At 43.0% G+C, this 20,379-nt stretch overlaps 1 protein-coding gene across 2 annotated transcripts in view; it reads right to left on the bottom strand.

Moving 5' to 3' along the window:
• ripk2 (receptor-interacting serine-threonine kinase 2) overlaps nucleotides 1–20,379 on the bottom strand; it is a 47,946-nt gene that overhangs the window by 21,445 nt on the left and 6,122 nt on the right. For both annotated transcript variants that reach the window (XM_080194375.1, XM_080194376.1), the window contains exons 2-4: nucleotides 12,350–12,503; nucleotides 10,530–10,685; nucleotides 5,921–6,078 (exon numbers count right to left, since the gene is read on the bottom strand). In XM_080194375.1, coding sequence (XP_080050501.1) covers nucleotides 5,921–6,078; nucleotides 10,530–10,685; nucleotides 12,350–12,503 — 468 coding nt within the window. The remainder of the gene's footprint in view (nucleotides 1–5,920; nucleotides 6,079–10,529; nucleotides 10,686–12,349; nucleotides 12,504–20,379) is intronic.

Below are 20,379 nucleotides of genomic sequence, written 5' to 3'. Positions count from 1 at the left end.
GCAAATTTGACACGGAGAATTATTTCGGGAGAATCGCTCCCCCACCAACCCCCTCAACCAATTCTGCACTTTGAAAAACTTAACCGGACAACATGCATGTAACAAATGCCAGTCCTTTTTAAACAGGAAGTTCACCACTTCTGAGCGAAGAGTGTATTTCCAGTTACAGAAATTACAGCCGCTCAGTAGTACAGAATTTGAATATTGATGAAACAAGAGGCACGGTGCTGAAGCTTATCGTCATTGATGATGCAAGACACAAGGCTTCAACGAGTCTCTTTTTAAAGCAATATTTGCCAAGTTTAAAGGTGGTTAGGGGTTTGAACATTGAGCTGGAGCAGTCCTGTGGACTTACTTGCCTGTTTTAGGCAGTCGGATAGGAATTTGTCTTAGGTACATTTCTCTAATTGTTTTGCCTCTCTAAAGTGGTTGTGGCGTACATTGCTGCATCATTCTTACATGGGCGAGCTCAACGGGAGCCATTGATTCTTCTCTTTCTCACAACCTTGGCTGCACTTGGTTCAATAACGTCTACTTCTGCCAACGCAGTTTCCACTACCTCTGCATTTATAGTGCTTACTGTCAATTGACAACTGCCATCTTTACAGCTTAAGGACGAGTGCCCCAATATTTACAGAGAGTTAGGGTCACTTGTTTGCAGTTGGGAAATACAGAAATGTGAGAAGTGTGGAGGCTCTGCCAAATTTTTACCACAGCATATTATTAGCATTTTCTTACTCTGTTTCCTGTCCTGCTGCTGGGTGAGAAAATAGGTGACAGAAAGCTGCAGTTGGGGACCCTTTTGGGGACAGTTCATGCCATGTGGGAAACATGGTTCGGCAAACCACAGTTAAAAGCGGGAAATAATGAGGGAAAGGAGGGGTGGGGGTGCTTGTCAATCCCAGGGAAGGTATTGGGGGAGGGGAAAAGACACTGCAAATGGAGGGGAAGGAGGGGGGGAACATCAGCTGATCATGGGAAGTGACAGGCTGTAGCAGAAGATTTGCTCAATGGGCCAGCTGTGCATGCTTAGAAATATATCTGTGCTCCTCCTGGCCTTGAAGCATTGTTGGAAAAGCACTTACCCCCAACTGGATTTGGGAACGTCTGTCTCCCTCCAGCTAGTCGTTCCACCACCACCCCCCACGAGTATTGGGTAACCCAGCTTAAATCACTAATTTTAACATGGCTTCTAAGTTTTTTTTGAGGAACAAAACCTCATTTAATTACAGACTTGCTTCATAAGATTACTTAGACCGCTCCAAACCTGCCATGATTAAACATGACGTAGGTGTGTTTGTGAATGTTTTGGGCCTAGGTCCACATATTTATTGAATTAATCCCACAATGCTTCCCCCATCTGTCCTAGGGGTGATAGGATTCGCCTCAAAACAATGGGATTATGTTTTTAGAAGCCACCATTACACTAGAATGAAGCAAGCCTTTGGCTAGTGATGGAGTTAGAAGGTACACAATTTGAACATCGTTCCAACCATTCCCAATGACCAGCGATCCAGGATCTGGCTTAATTCTATCTTCAAATTCTCTAGGATACACCTAGCCAATGGGTTCGAGTGGCTTATTTTCATCATGTGCGTCAATGTAAGCCTGTCAAACGGCCCTGTGTCAAACTAATTAATCTATGATTGGATAGTCATACATATATATAGCATTCATACCACAGCACACGTATACACATGCACACATGAAGATATATATTTAACGATTAAGCTATTGCTCTAATTTACAGATTAATGGGTACACATATTGACTGTGAGCACATTAGCAGTTACACCAGATCAGAAAGTTCTGTCACATCACAGTTAAAGTGATAAAATTAATTCTTGAAAAACATAATGTTTAAATGTCTCAGCTTATCAAAGGAAACAAACTACAGAAATCATTCAAAAGAAGTGGTGTACTGATGAGGAAATTAAACTGCAAAAAAAAGGCACCTATTGCACAGAATATTCATGACTGGCACATTGTGCTATCCTTTGGAATTCATTGGTCTGATATAACTCAAATTCAAACTTCGAACCTTTTCACTTCTTTGTCTTGTCTCTCCCAGCAGGTTGCATGGCTGTGTGGAAGCATCCGTGGGGATAGGGATGAGGAATTTTACAGAATGGGGCACTTGATCTTTGCCCATCCTTGTTTACACATTCAAATGCAGATCCAATAAAGATGGTTTGGATCTGGGACGTACTGCCTGAGAATGCGTTGAGTGCCAATTTATTCATGGCCTTTTAAAAAGATAATAATTGGGCATGCACCGAAGGAAGAATTTGCAATGCTACTGGTAAAATGAGGTTGTGTGATTATTTGAGGAGGTAACAAAGAAGTTAGATAAAGGAGAGCCAGTGAACATGATTTATTTAAATTTCCAAAAGGCCTTTGACAAGGTGCTGCACAGGAGACAGTTAAATAAGTGCCCACGGTGTTAAGGGTAAGATCCTAGCATGGATAGAGGATTGGTTGACTGGCAGAAGGCAGAATGTTGGAATAAAGTAGTCTTTCTCAGGATGGCAGCTGGTGACTCGTGGTAAGCCTCAGGGGTCAGTGCTGGGACCACAACTTTTCACAATATACATTAACGATTTGGAAGAAGGAACTAAAGTCACTGTTGCTAAGTCTGTAGATGGTACACAAATATGTAGAGGGACAGGTAGTATTGAGGAAGGAGGAAGGGGGCTGCAGAAGGACTTGGACAGGTTAGGAGAGTGGGCAAAGAAGTGGCAGATAGAATACAACGTGGAAAAGTGTGAGGTTATGCACATCGGAAGGACGAAAGAAGGCATAGGCTATTTTCTAAATAGGAATAAGCTTAGGAAATCAGAAACACAAAGGGACTTTGGGAGTCATTGTTCGAGATTCTCTTAAAGTTAACGTGCAGGTTCAGTCAGGAGTTACGAAGGCAAATGCAATGTTAACATTCATGTCGAGAGGGCTAGAATACAAGAGCAGGGATGTACTTCTGAGGCTGTATAAGACGCCATTTGGAATACTGTGAGCAGTTTTGGACCCCATATCTAAGAAATGATGTGCTGGCCTTGGAAAGGGTCCAGAGGAGATTCGCTACAATGATCCCTGGAATGAAGATCTTGTCGTATTGACAGGCGCTTCATTCAACAGTTGAGGACTCTGGGTCTGTACTCATTGGACTTTAGAAGGATGAGGGAGGATCTCATTGAAATTTACAGGATACTGCTTCCACTAGTAGAAAAACTGGAACCAGAGGGCACAACCTCAGGCTAAAGGGACAATCCTTTAAAACAGAGATAAGGAGGAATTTCTTCAGCCAGAGAGTGGTAAGGCTGTGGAGGCCAGATCATTGAATGTCTTTAAGACAGAGATAGATAGATCTTGATTGGTAAGGGGATTGGGGTTATGGGGAAAAGACAGGAGAATGGGGATGAGAAAAATATCAACCAAGATTGAACGGTGGAGCAAACTCGATGGCCAAGTAGCCTAATTTTGCTCCTACGTCTTATGGTCTTATGGGATGAGCTCTCTGAAGCAGAAAGCTGACCAACTCACAGAATTATAGAATTCTTACAGCACAGAAGGAGGCCATTTGGCCCATCTTGTCTGTGATAGTTCTCTGAATGGGCTATTCATCTCCGTGTCATTTCCCAATGACAGGGGGTGGCATAGTGGACAGTGAAGAAAGTTATCTCCAATTGCAGCGGGATCTTGATCAATTGGGCCAGTGGGCTGACAAATGGCAGATGGAGTTTAACTTAGACAAATGCAAGGTGATGCATTTTGGTAGGCTGAACCAGGGCAGGACTTACTCAGTTAATGGCAGGGCGTTGGGGAGAGTTACAGAACAAAGAGATCTAGGGGTACATGTTCATAGCTCCTTGAAAAAGTGTAATCGCAGGCAGAGTGGTGAAGAAGGTATTCGGCATGCTTGGTTTCATCAGTCAGAACACTGAATACAGGAGTTGGGACGTCTTGTTGAAGTTGTACAAGACATTGGTAAGGCCACACTTGGAATACTGTGTGCAATTCTGGTCACCCTATTATAGAAAGAATATTATTAAAGTAGAAAAAGTGCAGACAAGATTTACTAGGATGCTACCAGGACTTGATGGATTGAGTTATAAGGAGAGGCTGAATAGACTGGGACTTTTTTCTCTGGAGCGTAGGAGGCCAAGGGTTGATCTTATAGAGGTCTATAAAATAATGAGGACCACAGATCAGCTAGATAGTCAATATTTTTTCCCAAAGGTAGGGGAGTCTAAAACAAGAGCGTATAGGTTTAAGGTGAGGGGAGAGACACAAAAGTGCCCACAGGGACAATTGTTTCACACAGAGGGTGTTGTAGAAGTGGGTACAATTTTATCTTTTCAAAAACATTTAGATAGTTACATGGATATGATGTACAGAGGGATATGGGCCAAATGCAGGCAATTGGGATTACCTTAAGGGTTTTAAAAGAAAAAGGGCAGCATGGATAATTTAGGCCGAAGGGCCTATTTCCATGCTGTAAACCTCTAAGACTCTATCACAGCCTAAATGACTCCTCTCTACTGTAATTATTCTACATGCTGAACTGTTATTCCTTCTCCATCTGTTATCATATACCAAATATCCAAATTAATTCCTTCCTCACCACACTAACACAACATCAAGGGCGAGTCTGCTTTTACAAGGGTTGGAATGCTGCACGTGAATCCACTAACAGGCAGGACACCCAAAGAGGTCCAGCATGAGGCTACCTTGATACCCTTAATGGCAGGTCCTCATTTAAAATAAACCTTCCCAGAGTTCCACCTTGCACTTATCCAAATTCATCACTTGATCAGATTCTTCACCTGATTAGGGGGTGTGCAAGAGGATTTACCTACAGGATGCTGCAGCCTTTGGAGCAGTCCCTGGCAGTCAGCAGGAGGTTGAGTAGTGGATGAGGCTGGCTGCTCATTGAGGATGACTGGATTTCTTTGCAGTCTTTGTAAAGATGGCTGGCGATTTCCTCGCACTCAGAGTGAGAGGACGCTATGCATTGATTGAGGGCCTGAGGGGAGCACTCCTACTCCAAGGGTCAAGAGAAAGGCATTTTTATACTTACTTTGACCTTTCTACCGTGGTTTTGCTGTTAAGCAGTAAGCATCTCCACATGGCTTGACATTGACATTGGGCAGCATGGTGGCACAGTGGTTAGCACTGCTACCTCTCAGCACCAGGGATCCCGGTTCGATTCCCAGCTTGGAGTTTGCATGTTCTCCCCATGTCTGTGTGGGTTTCCTCCCAAAGTCCAAAGATGTCCAGGTTAGCTGGATTGGCCATGCCAAACTGCCCCTTAGTGTCAGGGGGACTAGCTAGGGTAAATGCATGGGATTACAGGGATAGGCCTGGGTGGGATTGTGGTCAGTGCAGAATTGATGGGCTGAATGGCCTCCTTCTGCAATGTAGAATTCTATGATACATTGTGATGCTGTTGAACTCAAGAACTCACTTTCTGCCTAGGTTAAGCAGGAACTTAAATGATGGCCTGAATTGCGCACGTGGTGGGTTGGAATCAGAATTCAACTTAAGGTTTTAACCCTTCTCGCCACCTTTTCCTGTATGTTGAATGTGGGGCAGTTAGGCAAGTTGAAGTTGTGACTATCAGCACTTAAGCAATCACAAACTTAAGAGTCGGAATAGCAGACAAGGTTTGCTTTCTAAAGGCACAGCAGATTCTTTACAAGAAAATAGGTGTTTCAGAACTTAGAAGATGGAGGTATTAAAATAACTACTAGTTACCACATTGCAAAGTTAGACTAATATTAGGTGCCTTGGAAAATCTTTTTGATCTGAGCAGGGAAATGCATCAAATTTCATGATGTGCTAATCTTATGGGAGGGATAATAATGAAAAACCATTCAAAATAATTATTCCACTCAGTGTTAAGAAATCATCTAACTTTTACCTGTACATGTCATGTTTTACATCTGCACGCTTTGCTTTGTTAGGCTCATACTGTTCTGGAGCCATGTAGATAACTGTGCCTCCTGCTGTGGGTGATTTAAGGCCTGATGATTTACTCATCGTCAAACGGCGCCATTTTGACAGTCCAAAGTCAGCAATCTAAACAAACAGCAAAAATCCACTATTAAACTCAGCTAGCCAAATATGCTGATACTTCAATCGTTAAATAAATCAGTCTTTTGTTTCAACAAAAGAAAATCACATTGTTAACATTACAAGGATGCAGGGGCTTCAGAACGCCCAAATATCCTTTAAAGGAAAATGATGGAAATAAATGCAATTTGATTGAATATTTTTTAAAATCCATTGGTTTTGATGGTAAGGCCAGCATTCAATACCCATCCCTAATTATCTTCGAGAGGGTGACAGTTAGCTGCTTTAGGTTAGCGATGCAGAATGACACCTTCAACTCAGGTTTAATTCCCGTAACAGTTGAGTTTATCTGCGGAGGCCCTGCCTTCTCAGCTTTATCTCTTGCCTGAGATGCGGTGATCCTCAGGGTAAATTACCACCCGTCAGCTCTCTCACAAAGCAGTGGACAGCCTACAGTCCCCTGGGTCTATAGCGACTTTCATTTCAAGCTGCTTTCTTGAACAGGTACAATCCGTGTGATAAAGTTACTCCTACAGAGCTGTAACTGAGGTCGTTCTAGGAAATCGAATCAACAACAGTGAAGAGTAGTGATAGATTTCCAAGTAAAAGGTGGTGTGACCTTGAGGAGAGTTTGAAATTAGCGGTGCTCCTATGCAGCTGCATTTATTCTTCTAGGTTTTGGGAGTCCCAGGTTTGGAAGGTGCTTTTGAAGATGTTATGTCAAATTGCTGTGGTCTGTCTTGTAAACTCTGCACCCTTCAGCCACAATCATATCAGCAGCGAATGTTTTGAGCCTGTCAAGCAAGTTGGATTGCTCCGGATGGTGTTGAGCTTCTTCAGTGTTGTTCGAGCTGCACTCGTCCTGTAAAGTGGAAAGTACTCTATTGAATTCTTGAGTGTGCCTTGTAGATGGCGGGCAGGCTTTGGGGAGTCAGAAGGTGAGTTACTCTCCACGGAATTTCCAGTCTCTGATCTGCGCTTTGTAGCCACAGTATTTATGTTAAGTGTCTGGTCAATGGTGATCTTACCAAGAAGTTATCAGTTGGGATTAGACGATGGCAATGTGACTGAATATTGACTGAAGTCATACCATGCACAATGGAGAACCACCCCGCCCCCACCTGCGATATCTAATAACTGCAATTTACTAAGATTCCTTAATACCACACATAGTTAACACAATGTCAAAGACTGTCATCTCATTTTACCTCCAGAATCCAGTTTTCTTGTTCACGCTTGGACTGAGGCTGTAATAGGTTCTGGAGTCATGTAGTTTTTACAGAACCCAAACTGAGTATCGGCGAGCAGGTTATTGGTATGCAAGTGCTTCTTGAGAGCACTGATGATAATGCCTTCCATCACTTTGCTGATGATCAAAAGCAGACTGATGGGGTGGTAAATGGCCGGATTGGATTTGTTGTGCTTGTTATGGGGCAAGACACAACTGGGCAATTTTACACTTTTGTTGAGTGGTTGCCGGTGATGCAGCTGTACCGAACCAGCCAGAACAGAGGCAAGGCTAGTGCTGAAAGTACAAATCTTTATCACTACACAAGATGTTACTGAGGCCCACAGCCTTGAGGTATCCAGTGTTCAGCCGCTTAAGATCATGTTGTGTAAACCGAATTGGCTTAAGTCTGGCATCTATGCTGGTGCCCGCTACAGAGGAGGCCAAGATGGGTCATCCCATCATGCTGTATTTATTGTGTGACACTGGCACATTTCTCTCACCAAGAATAACCAGATGTATAGTTGCCTCTGAAGAATTGACTACCAGTGCCAACAGTGGAAGATGACAAGAGGATCATGCACTACTGGCACTTAGCTCTCTGTCTTATTGCAATGTCACAGCCATTGCTCACTCTGGCCCTCCACAAGTGCAGTTCTTCCATCCTCTGAAAACATTCCACAGCTCACAGTGATAGGGCCCTTCTTTTTCCTTGCACTAGAGAGAACAGAACAGTAGGGAAAGCCAGGGAACCGAGATGTGGTGACCTTCCAGGCATTCCCAAGCTGCAGAAGAGAAGGTACTCCAGATAAACCAGGTATCCACGTGCTCAGCCATGGATATGGAGAGATGGGGGTCTCCCAGCTCCATTAGTGACAGAATTAAATATAACATAATCAAACAACATACAGCACACACCAATAATAGACTTGAGGTCCTATTTTACCATTTTGATTCTAAGTGCTGGGTGACTTGAAATTGGGATTGTTTTTGATCTGACTTTTAGGCCCATTCTTAAGTGTCCCCCCCCCCACCACGTACACACATAGTCTGAAAAAATATTGGCAATTCTGAATTGCGCCACAGAAGCCTGCGGGTGGGGGCTTAATGTGTCCAAAACCCTGCAGCTCCGATCGGCTCAGAAAAAAAAGATAGAATATGGCTCCCCTCCCAAATTCCTCCAAGCTGACTAATGTCCCAGACACACTACATTATTGTCCCCCTCATCCCCCCCCACCACCCAGACCGATTGTGGGCCCCTTCCTCACTTCCTCCTCACTGATCTCAGGCAGACCCCCCTTTCACTCACACTGATCTCGGACAGAGTGGCAGCGGACCCATCTCCACCCTCACTGATTTCAGGCAGAGCGATAGCAGACCCCTCCTTCCTCATCCCCCCCTACCAATCTCAAGCAGAGAGCTGTTGGATGCTCGACACTTACCTCCTCATTAACTGGAGCGTCCGAATTTGATGGAGCATGTTTGTTTCACGCCAATTATGGATTGGCGAACGCAGTGGTAAAGTGGGGGGGAGGGGAGTGCCAGTGAGGTTGGGGGTGCAGCCCATTAAGTCAATTTAAATGCATGCACGTACATTTAAATGGTCGTCGTGCCTGTTTCAGACGTGGTCCTGATCACGGCCATTTTCAGGCCTTGCTAAAGGGGAACTGGCGTGGAGATGGGCACAGATAGCACAACTCGCCTCATGCCTGACTTTGCCAAGTTTTCGTGCAAATGAGTTCAACTTGATGGTAAAATCGGGCCCTTGATGTCAGGGACCAGTGAAATATGACCTGCACAGTGATGACTTGGAGTCCTCTCACTGTCAGCTCTGATCTCCCACAAATTCTTCCAACATGTCACAGGAGTTGGTGCTGGAGGAGGAGAAATTCTTCACAGAGGAAATCACTCACTCTGAGGAAACCAAGACTCCTGCACACATACACATCCCTCACCAACAGTGGTAGCTGGGATGTCACATTGTGAAGACCACATCACAACTGAGCAGGAGCAGGGGATGGAGTCCTGGACAGTACTGGAGAATAAGTACGCCTACATCTGTTTAGCTGGGCCTTGGAAGCCATCGTTGAAGAGAGCTACTTTGGTGCAGCAGTGGTAACTGTGTGACTTCTGTCTGCCTTTCCAGAAAGGCTGTGTAAGATTGCAGAGAGATCCCTCTCGTCCATCTCTAAAATGAGTGTCATATTGTCTCTGGCCTTTGAGTTGATGACTGCTTCCATTCCACTAATGGTTTGTAAACTCAGGCTAACAGCTTAAAGTAGGATGAAAGCTTCATGTTGGCCATTCAATGCTCTTGGTTGACAGGAAAGTGCAGGTGGGCCATGAGATGGAAGAGAAAGAAAGACCAGATGGAAGTGAGGAGTGCTTCCACTCCTTACCACTAGTTCTACCCTCAGTCAGAGCCCCACATACTGACTCATTTCTCAATGGCCAAACATGCTACATAAGTGTCGGTGGGCAGTCTTTGGTGGGGCTCCTATGCACTGCAAAATCCACATGACATTGGACAGGAGCATCTGAACAGTCAGACCAGCCTGCCTCTAGGTCAGGCAAACATCATATTCTGGAATTGCATTATGGAGGAGCACAGTCATAGGAAAAGAAATCAAAGGGATTTGTCATTACACGAGGGTGTTCAGTCCATTGTTTAAGACTGAAATTGTCACATTTCAGATTCATGTTTATTAATTGTTGTGAACGCTGGACTTTAGAAGATTATGTAGATAAATCCATTACTTTCTGTCCTATACCTATAGCAATCCACCTAGATTAGCAAACCTGAATGTCCTCTCATTCTGACTGGCCTCATCAGCCGCAAAATTGCATGCAAGTGTCTTGGCAAATGTGGCCTTGTTGATTGGGTGATGCATTTGAGTTACGTTGACATCCAGAAACAAACAAACAAACAAACAAACAATCAATCAAAAAAGAGCTACCCCAGAGAAGGTAAATTTCTGCCAGTGTTGACAGAAGTGAACAACTGAGAAAAGATCCTGGGCGGGATTTTCCAGCTGCACACATTCAAACTCCGGAAATTCCCACCCAAGATCAACAGACCTTTACATGATCTACCTCTACAATTCCCATGGCAGGTGGGATGGGAAATTCCCAGCCCTTAACCATTAAAGATTATTAAAATTACCCAATAAAATATCCTTTAACTGTTATTACACAATGTGGGATTCTGATTGAACAGGCCATTTCTTACCTTGACGTGAAATTCACCATCTAGCAGAATATTCTGTGCCTTCAGGTCATGATGCAGTAATGGTGGGTTCATGTTATGAAGGAAATTCACTCCCAGTGCAATTTCGTGCAATATGCGCAGTCGCAACGACCAAGGCAGTGTTGGATAAGTATCTTTCTGCATCAGAAAAAGCAGGTCTGCGTTAAGAAGATAATTCATCTGGGAAGATAATTCATTGTGCACCTGACTGCTCCACAGAAATTAATATTTCTAAGTAGTTTAAACCGAGAAGTGGTTTATTGTTAGCCCAGCCACAGAGCATCTCATGTTTAAAACATTAATTGAAAATGTTCAGTTGAAGAATCCAGTTTTCAGGTAATGACTAACAAATGAATGTGTTCCACCTCCACCAACTTTTCCTCTTGCTAGTACACAGGGTTGTTTGAAAGTATTTTTCACCCTCCATGTGTCAATGGGAGTGACTGTGCAATTTTCTTCCACATTCCAATCAATGCCTGACTGAAAGCAGCCACCACAAAAGGCACTGGAGAGGCGGAGGTACGGACATGCATTTCCTCTATGAGGAAATATCTAGCATACACTTTAACACACGTCATAATAGTACTACACTGGTGGTGGAGATGGGTATAGCACAATCCTATACCCAGTAACTCCAATGCATAATCTGTAATACCTATACCTTAAAGCAATGGAAACAAAACGCTACATAATTGAGAGCAATTTTGGGACCATATGAAATAATGGATGGAATTTTCCCATCCCGCCATGTGATTTATGGGACAGGACCATGCAAAGGTCCATTGACCTTGGATGGGAACTTCTGGTCTTGGGGTAAGTGCAGCCAGAAAATCCCACCCAATGTGCTGACAGCGAAAGATCTAACGGTATAGCTAGTCTAGTGTAAGAGTTTTAAAACCAAAGGATAAACTCCAATGGAAATACAGGTCTGCATTTAGAAAACAACTCTTACCTGACTCCTCTATTTAACATTCCTATGTAACTTAAAATCTATACAAACATCAAAAAAACAAATCACCTGGAGAGGAAAGTTCTTCTCCAGTAAAACATCAAATTAATGTGATCTGATGTGAATAATGTGATGTAACTCATTTGTGGTAACAATGCATATAATAGTTCAGTAACCATGTTAAAAGGATTAAATATAAATTTCCACTAGTCAAGATAGAAATTCATCTCTCTGGGTCTATACTCGTTGGAGCTTAAAAGGATGAGGGGGGATCTTATTGAAGCTTACAGGATACTGTGAGGCCTGGATCAAGTGGACATGGAGAGGATATTTCCACTAGTAGGAAAATCTAGAACCAGAGGGCACAACCTCAGGCTAAAGGGACGATCCTTTAAAACAGAGATGAGGAGGAAGGCTGTGGAGAGGGTATCTTTAAGACAGAGGTACATAGATTGCTGATTAATAAGGGGATTAGGGGTTATGGAGAAAAGGCAAGAGAATGGGATGAGAAAAATATCAACCATGATTGAATGGTGGAGCAGACTGTATAGGCCAAGTGGCCTAATTCTGCTCCTATGTCTCATGGTCTTATAATTATGCAGTGCAGTTTAAAGTCAGAGTTTCCTCATAGATTAGCATATTATGGTTTTCACACATCCTACATTAGCAAAAACATAAACCTGAAAATGTGTTTGTGTTTTTAAATGCTTTGGGTCTTCCCGAGGTCATGAAAGACATATTATAAATCCAGGGCTTTCTTTCTGTTTTAATTGTTATTTCTTTCCAAGGAATTGCATGTGAATAATGTGCACGGAATAACTATGATAGGACTGTCTTCACTCAATCACCATACCTGATAAAGGAGTTGATCCAAAGACCCATTGTTCATGTATTCTGTCACAATACCCATAAATTCAGGTTCATTGCAAATGCCATAAATTTGGATTATATGGGAAAATCTAGCTCTATGCAAGACCTCTGCTTCCTTCAACAGACTGTTCCTTTCCCTGTGGGAAACAAAAACCAAATATCAAAACCATTTTCTTTGGCAGAGAGAAATTGAGGGGGAAGGGGGGGGGGAAGAGCCATGAGGTATCGAACACTCTTGCATTGAGATGATGCTCAAGCACAAAGATATGTTTCATTAACAATTATGGGGCTGCACTGAAACATGCAGACATTTAAAGACTTACTGATTTTAAATGTTCTTCAAGCAAAAAGGATGAGAGCACACAGTACCCTGCCAATGTCAAAATATAGAAAAAGGGGATTGACATGAGGAGAATCCCCTCTTTTTGGGCCTTCTAATGGCAATGGCTGCTCACACAACTGACTCCAACATCTCCCCCTCATTCACCAGAGACTGCCTGACTGGCTCCAGTGCCCCTTCATCCCACTTACCTGGTTATGAGACTTATGTTTATTGATGCTACCCACCATGGTGGCACAGTGGTAAAACACTGCTACTTCACAGAGCAAGGGACTTGGGTTCGATTCCTAGCTTGGGTCACTGTTTGTGTGGAGTTTGCGCGTTCTCCCCATGTCTGCGTTTCCTCTGGGTGTTCTGGTTTCCTCCCACCTTCTGAAAGACATGCTGGTTAACTGCATTGGCCTGAACAGGTGCCGAACTGTGGCGACTAGGGGAATTTCACAGTAACTTCATTGCAGTGTTAATGTAAGCCTTACTTGTGTCTAATAAATAAATAATAATAAATGATGTGGCTACTGTCAGTCCTCTGACTGGCCACCAACTCTTGGGTGGCCGTCCTCAAATGGGGCTGACTACCCAGGTGAGCTAATTGGCTTCTGCTGACAATACAGCCCCGGGTCCTGTTGCCCAAACTGGTCGCCTCAATATCCTAGCTTTCGGGGCTGTTAGCAGGACCCCACCACCAACATGAAATCCAGGCACAGGACTTCTTTGGCTAAACTTCCCACCACCAATGGCATGAACATGGAGGAGCGAAAAGTGAATGAGACTGGAATGGAGAGTTGAAGTGGGACACCAAACTAAAGGATTCTTGCAGAAATTGGGTACAACATAACTGTGGAGGAACTTAAGAACATAAGAAATAGGAGGAGTAGGCCATCTAGCCCTTCGAGCCTGCCCTGCCATTCAATAAGATCATGGCTGATCTGAAGTGGATCAGTTCCACTTACCCGCTTTCTCCCCATAACCCTTAATTCCCTTATCTGTCAAAAACTTATCTACCCGTGACTTAAATATATTTAGCGAGGTAGCCTCCACCACTTCAACGGGCAGAGATTCACCACCCTTTGAGTGAAGAAGTTCCTCCAACTTAATGATGAAGAGACAGATTTTAAATTAGAGACAACAGGGGACAGATAAGTTTAGGTAAATGAAGATAAGAATCAGTGTAAATGGCCAGTATTGCAATATCTGTATCAATTTCTAACAGGGTGTAAAATTAACTGTAATCATTTTGATAACATTTGCAGGATGTTAGCTCAATGCAAACTAGCAGTCACATTTACTGTACCTACGTAACCAAAGTGACTACACTTCAGAAATAATCAATTGCTAGTAAAGTGCTTGGGGACACTTTAGAAGGTTGAAAAAAGTATAATATAATAGCAGTGTGTTCTTTATTCAGCTGCAGGATGATCCAAGGCCAAATACACTGCTGTGTTTTTCTGTGAGGGTCAAAGACTGTTTCCCACTTTAGCCTGGGAGCACCATGGCTAATTATAATCTCCAACAGAGTTGCCACTAAAAAGCCAGCTCAGAGCTGATCCCGGGATCTCTAAGCATTGCCCAGAACCTCCCATACAAAATATTTTTCAATTGAGATATCAGATGAAAATTCCTACATCTAACCAATTGGATATTTTCCAATTAACACAGGAGTTTCCACATAACTCATCTCAGCTGAAACAGGAAAAAAGGGAAAATTAAGGGGATTTTCCCAGTGTGTTTTTGGATCCTGCAAAATTTCTCTGAACCACAAGCATTGGTTCCGAACTTGTCAAATCTGAGGTGTTGGACTTTATGTGTTGTGAGAATTAAAGAACAAAGATACAAATTAAGAGTGATTTTTTTAAAACATAGAAAACAGAAGGAGTAGGCCATTTGAGCCTTTAGTTTACAATCTAAGCCAGTCCACCAGAGGGTTAGCAACCCATTAGGCCCGAGTAAGAAAGGATGCCATCAATTAGCTCCATGAATTCTCCAGCCGACTAAGCAGGATACCATTAGCTCTGCTTCTAGCCAGTTGTGTCCAATTAGAATCTGGAGTTTCATGTAATTGACCCTCAGGAGTTATCCCTTAGGCATCATCAGCTCTCCATAGTCTCAGAGACAAGGCTAGAATTCAGCTTTACGTGTCAGGGCTGTCAGATTGGCTGGTTGGGAATAAATTGCCAGGGGATAGCATACCCCAGACTCCCCAACACATGCAAATAAAGTTTTTTCATTGCCTCTCCCCATCCCCAGCCACCTCCATTCGAAAGCAGTTGAACTCCACACTGTGCAGTTGTCCACGACCAGTCATGATGACTGAAGACATCTCCCCTCCGAAAGGCCCCCAGTGGTCTCATGTTTGAAGGAGGGGACACCCAGACTGAAGGTCAGAAGCTAGTCTAAGTATGTGAGTGCAAATGCAAGGGCCAGCCATGTCATGCAGACAAAAGAGCACTACAGCTGTGAGTGTGTGACCACTGCTGATGATGCTCCTGGTTGTCACTAACAAGCTGTGGTGGTTCCCCCATGCCAACGCTATAGTTAAGAAAGCCCACCAACGCCCCTACTTTCTCAGGAGGCTAAGCAAACCTAGCATGTCTGCTACAACTCTCACCAACTTTTATGGATGCATAGAAAGCATTCTTTCTGGTTGCATCACAGCTTGGCATGGCTCCTGCTCTGCCAGATCACCAAAAAACTACCAAAGGTCATGAATGAAGCCCAGTCCATCATGCAAACCAGTCTCTCATCCACTGACTCTGTCTACACTTCCCGCTGCCTCGGAAAAGCAACTAGCATAATGCATCCTGGACTTACTCTCTTCCAGCTTCTTCTGTCAGCAAAATGATACAAAAGTCTGAGGACACGTACCAACTGATTCAAGAGCAGCTTCTTCCCTGCTGCCATCAGACTTTTGAATGGACCTACCTCATAATAAGCTGATCTTTCTCTACACCCTAGGTATGACTAACGTTATGTTCTGCACCCTTTCCTTTTTCTATGTATGGTATGCTTTGTCTTTTTATTTAATACAGATACGTCAGCAATGTACAAAGATAAGTGACATAATCACTTTTGAAAATATTCAATTACTATTTTCAGCTTGACTCACTTGGTGGAAGTTGTGTTCAAGTTCTAAATTCTAGAAGGTTCTTATTTCAACCCCACTACAATCTTGAGTGTGCACAATCTCAGCAAATGCTGCAATGCATCATAGCTAGAATAGTACTGTTGTAGATGTCATCCCTTTGATGAGATGTTTAACCAAACTCAGGTGATCTTAACAATAAATCCCACAACAATATCATGTGCAGGATCTAATATTAATGCTTGGTCAACATTCCTCTCGCAATCAGCAAAGCAATTTGTTGTATGGAAAAGAGCAGTGATATTGTCAGTATTGCAACAATGGCAACACTTTAACATTTTGTAAATAGTTCTGGAAGAGCAAGATAAGATCCCAAGTGACTACAAGTTGGTTTTGGCTGAACTGAAAAGCTAGAAACAGCCGGAAAACATTTTCTCAATGCACTTATCATAGAATCCCTACAGTGCAGATGGAGGCCATTTGGCCCATCGAGTCTGCACTGACCACAATCCCACCCAGGCCCTATTCCAGTAACCCCACATATTTACCCTGCCAATCTCCCTGACACTAGGGTTACTTTAACATGGCCAATCAACCTAACCCGTATATCTTTGGACTACATAGCAATTTACATAAACCCCACGAAGAAATATCTTTTTTCTTTTTCCACACACAGTAGTGTATTAATGCACACTTTCGTCTGTTTCTACAGGTAGTTAGTCCCAAACAAGCAGCTCATCTGTCACCAGAGGTTTATAGCTTGAACAGCATCAATCCACATCAAACTTGATGTGAGATGTCAGGAGTGTCTCCCACTCGTCTTATGTCATTGATGAACTGGAAGAATTTTGCAGGTTGATACTCGACCTATTTGACTGCATTATGAATTCACCTTCCTTGCCCATCAAATCCTGGGGTGAGACTCGAACCTGAAGCTTCTGCTCAGAGGCAGAAATGTTACCCACTGCACCATAAGACCTCCGTCAAGACACGTGGTACAACCCAAATCTTAGTGATGTTCTATTTTATCATTTTCACAAATACACTTTTCTCCCAGAGGTGTGCACCCTTACATTTTTTTTGGCAGGGTAAGGGTGGAAAGAAGAAATATGAAGAGAAGTAGCTTTATGCTCAACAGGTATATTGATAAAATATTTGGCTATTAGACTGAATTTTATCTCTGCAACTACTTGCATGCGTCTGATCACTCAAGCAAAAATGTGGAAACATTTTAGAAACATAGAAACTAGAAGCAGGAGTAGGCCATTCAGCCCTTCAAGCCTGCTCCATCATTCATTTAGATCATGGCGGATCATCAAAGTCATGTCCTGATTCCCCCTTTTCCTCCATATCCCTTGATCCTTTAGTCCCTAGAGCTTTATTTAATTTCTTCTTTTCATTGTCTTCCTTTTTCATAAGGAAGATTACATGCCTTAACTGCAATTATATTGTCTTAAATATCAGCTTTTGAAAGGGGGATTAAAGGGTATTTCAGATGAAGGGTGCAACACATGGATGTGCCTTTCTGATCAACATTCTTGTTGTGATTAGTTCCGAAGATGAACAACAACCAATTTATAACAACACCAAACTTCAGAAATTCCAGAATGCTTAGAGGCTGCTATATACACCAATTACACTGCGTATCTCCATTAATGCACAATGAAAGAATAATTTGAGTAATTACCGATGTAGCAATTCTACCTTTCCATGGCTTAAAGATGACAGCAACACTACTGGGAAGTTTGATTATCTGACTATTGACAAGCTGATGTTTGGCAGAACAAGCAAATGAACAGATTTCTGACTCCAGTTCTGAATCTCTGCACATGGATTCCATTCAAATTTCACACTTTTTCTGTTAGGTCCACCTACGATCACCAATTCCTCTAATATCTGTATTTGATACTTTGCTGCAATCCATCTATAATGTGCTGCTACATACATGTAGCAATGCCTCTCTCAACAACAGCAACTTTATTTAAGGGCTGTCTCAGCCTTCAGTTCTATACCATTCTTTGTCCAGACCACAGCAAAACGGTTCTTCCTCTCTGCAGACAAAAATTACCACAAGCCTCAACAATTCTTGGATGCCATTCATTTTTTCTCTGCACTTCCTCCCAAATCCATTTATTCCTCCCAGTCTCACCTCTGCTGCGTTCTCACAAAACTTTGATCCTTCATTGTGCAACCCTGAAAATTCAGTCCATAACAGGGATCACCAGCTCATTCTCGAATCCTCCCACCTCAATGAATACCAAGCTTAACACTTGCTACACCACCTTTGTGCCTACTTAGCTTGTCCTGCATGCTGGACCATTTCTTTTGACTTCAGTTTCCACTCTGAACCCTTTGCCATAGCTCTCCTCTCTTCTCTTCAGTTTCTTCACTCCCGTAATTCACTCTGATTTAATCGCTGCCCAGTCTTGCAGCATTCTCTTTCTTCAAGTCTCATATCAACATTATCATCAATAACAGCAGCCTCTTTGTCAATAGATTTGAACGGTAGATGTTCCCTGACCTGGAGGCTGACTACTTTATCTTGTCCCAAACTATGATTCTGCTATTGGTACCATAATTCCCCAAATTGACCTCAATTACTTTCAAATCCTCCACCATTACCATTGCCCCAAACTTACAGCTTCTTCCCTATGCACAACCTGCTTTCAAGTAAACCAGTGGTGATGGTGCTGAAAAGGTAGTTAACATGGTAGGTTTCAAAGAATAAGGTAAGATGAAGAAACAAAGGGATTGAGGGAGGGGATTCCTCAGCACAAATCCTCAGCAGGTAGAGGCATGACTGTCAGTGCTGAGACTATGCAATGAAGACCATATTGGGTTGAAAGATCAGTTTACAGTTAAGAGGGATATCAAGATTGCCTTAAACAATAGCAAAAGAAGGAGATGGCAATGATGGCAAGGACAGAGGACATTGGCTGGAATTTCCGGCTGTTCATTCTGGTGGGATTTTTGATCCTGTCCAATGGTGCATCCTTGTCGTGGCTTTCCTGCCAGTGTAGGACACAGTCAGTCAATGGGAAATCCCATTAACAGCGGCGAGAATGGAACATCCCACTGTCAGTGCACTGCCTCCTGCTGTTTCTCCCCATTGCTTTGCCTTGGTCTTCCCAACGTCTGGGAATGGCCTGTTGGAGGAAGTTAATTTATTTGAATCCAGGGATGTTTCTGCCTGTTACTGATTGTGAAGTCGATTGGGGTTCCTGCTGCAGGCTAATGAAGCATTATTTTAATCTAAAGTTGTGGCCAAATGGTGCAATTACTGTACAATGGAACTGACTAGGAGTTTGCGAGCCGCACATTAAGTCAATCCTGACAGTGCAACCACAGTGTGACTTACATAATGACTAGAAAAGATCCAGGTAAGTTTTTTTTAAAACGTTACTTCTGTGGAATGCATGTAGAAGATGTGCTCCTCTGGGGCCACAAGGTGTCACTGGTCCACCCAATCATCACCTTGTCCCTCGCTCCCAGAACCATCATGCTTAACAGTTTCTGCATTGATTGTCACCTACACTGGAGTCAGTGTAGTTTTGGGTAGCAAATTTAAAATAGAGTTGAGGAGAAATTGCTTCCTCAAAGCATGAATCTGTCAAATTCGTTAGCCCAAAGTGTGATGGATGCTGGGACTGAGAGTAAATTTAAGGAGGAGTTAAACAGATTTTTAAGTGGTAACATATTGAAGGGTTATAGGGAGAAGGTAGGAAAATGTGGATGACGAGCATATCAGCCATGATCGAATGGCAGAGGGAACTTGATGGGCGAATGGCCTAATTCTGCTCCTCTATCTTATGAGTTTACAATCCTCAAACATCAAATTTGCAGGTCCTTCTCACTATCTTACTCTCAAAGCTGAGATTTTGGCGGTGGGAGAACTTTCCCATCCCGCCTGCCACGGGAATTGGAGCAGACCTTTAGGGAAGGAAATCTGCCGTCCTTACCTGGTCTGGCCAACATGTGACTCCAGACCCACAACAATACGGCTGACTTGCAACTGCCCTCGGTAACAAATGCTGGCCAGCCAGTTAACCCCAATGTCCCGCAAATGAATTAAAAAAAAACGCAAAAGGTCCGTTGACCTCGACGGGATTCTCCCATGTTGGGGTGAACATGACCAGAAAATCCTACCCTCCAAGTACAAATTTTGTGGTGTTTTTTCCAATTAATATATAATCACCTTCAAGCTGAGGATTCAATGACATCCTTCCAAGATTTACATTTGGAGAAAACCTAAAAGGTTCTTCAGGTGAGAAAGCAAGGAGGGAATTCCCGCTGTATTGATTAAACACCTTAACCTATCAATCAGTAACTGATCAGATAATAAGTTCAGTCTCTTTGGAAGACTAAAACTCCGTCCTTGGTCGCTCCATTTTCAATCACTTTTGAAAGTGCAACCTGAATTATTTAACAGCACAATGTATCCACAGCAGTGAAAAAGTTTATTAAGCACATCAACCCTGAAATGTTATAAGTCAACATCACTCATGACCAACACAATTTAACAGTTAACTTGCACTAATGGAATCAGAGTTTACCCATACTATGTCGCATGTAGGTTGGACAAACACTGTATTTG

This window comes from Carcharhinus amblyrhynchos, chromosome 8, assembly GCF_965287045.1.
Source record: "Carcharhinus amblyrhynchos chromosome 8, sCarAmb.v2.hapA, whole genome shotgun sequence".
Taxonomy (NCBI): Eukaryota; Metazoa; Chordata; class Chondrichthyes; order Carcharhiniformes; family Carcharhinidae; genus Carcharhinus; species Carcharhinus amblyrhynchos.
Note: the sequence above shows the minus strand (reverse complement) of the source record. Positions and strands in the feature narration are given on the sequence as shown.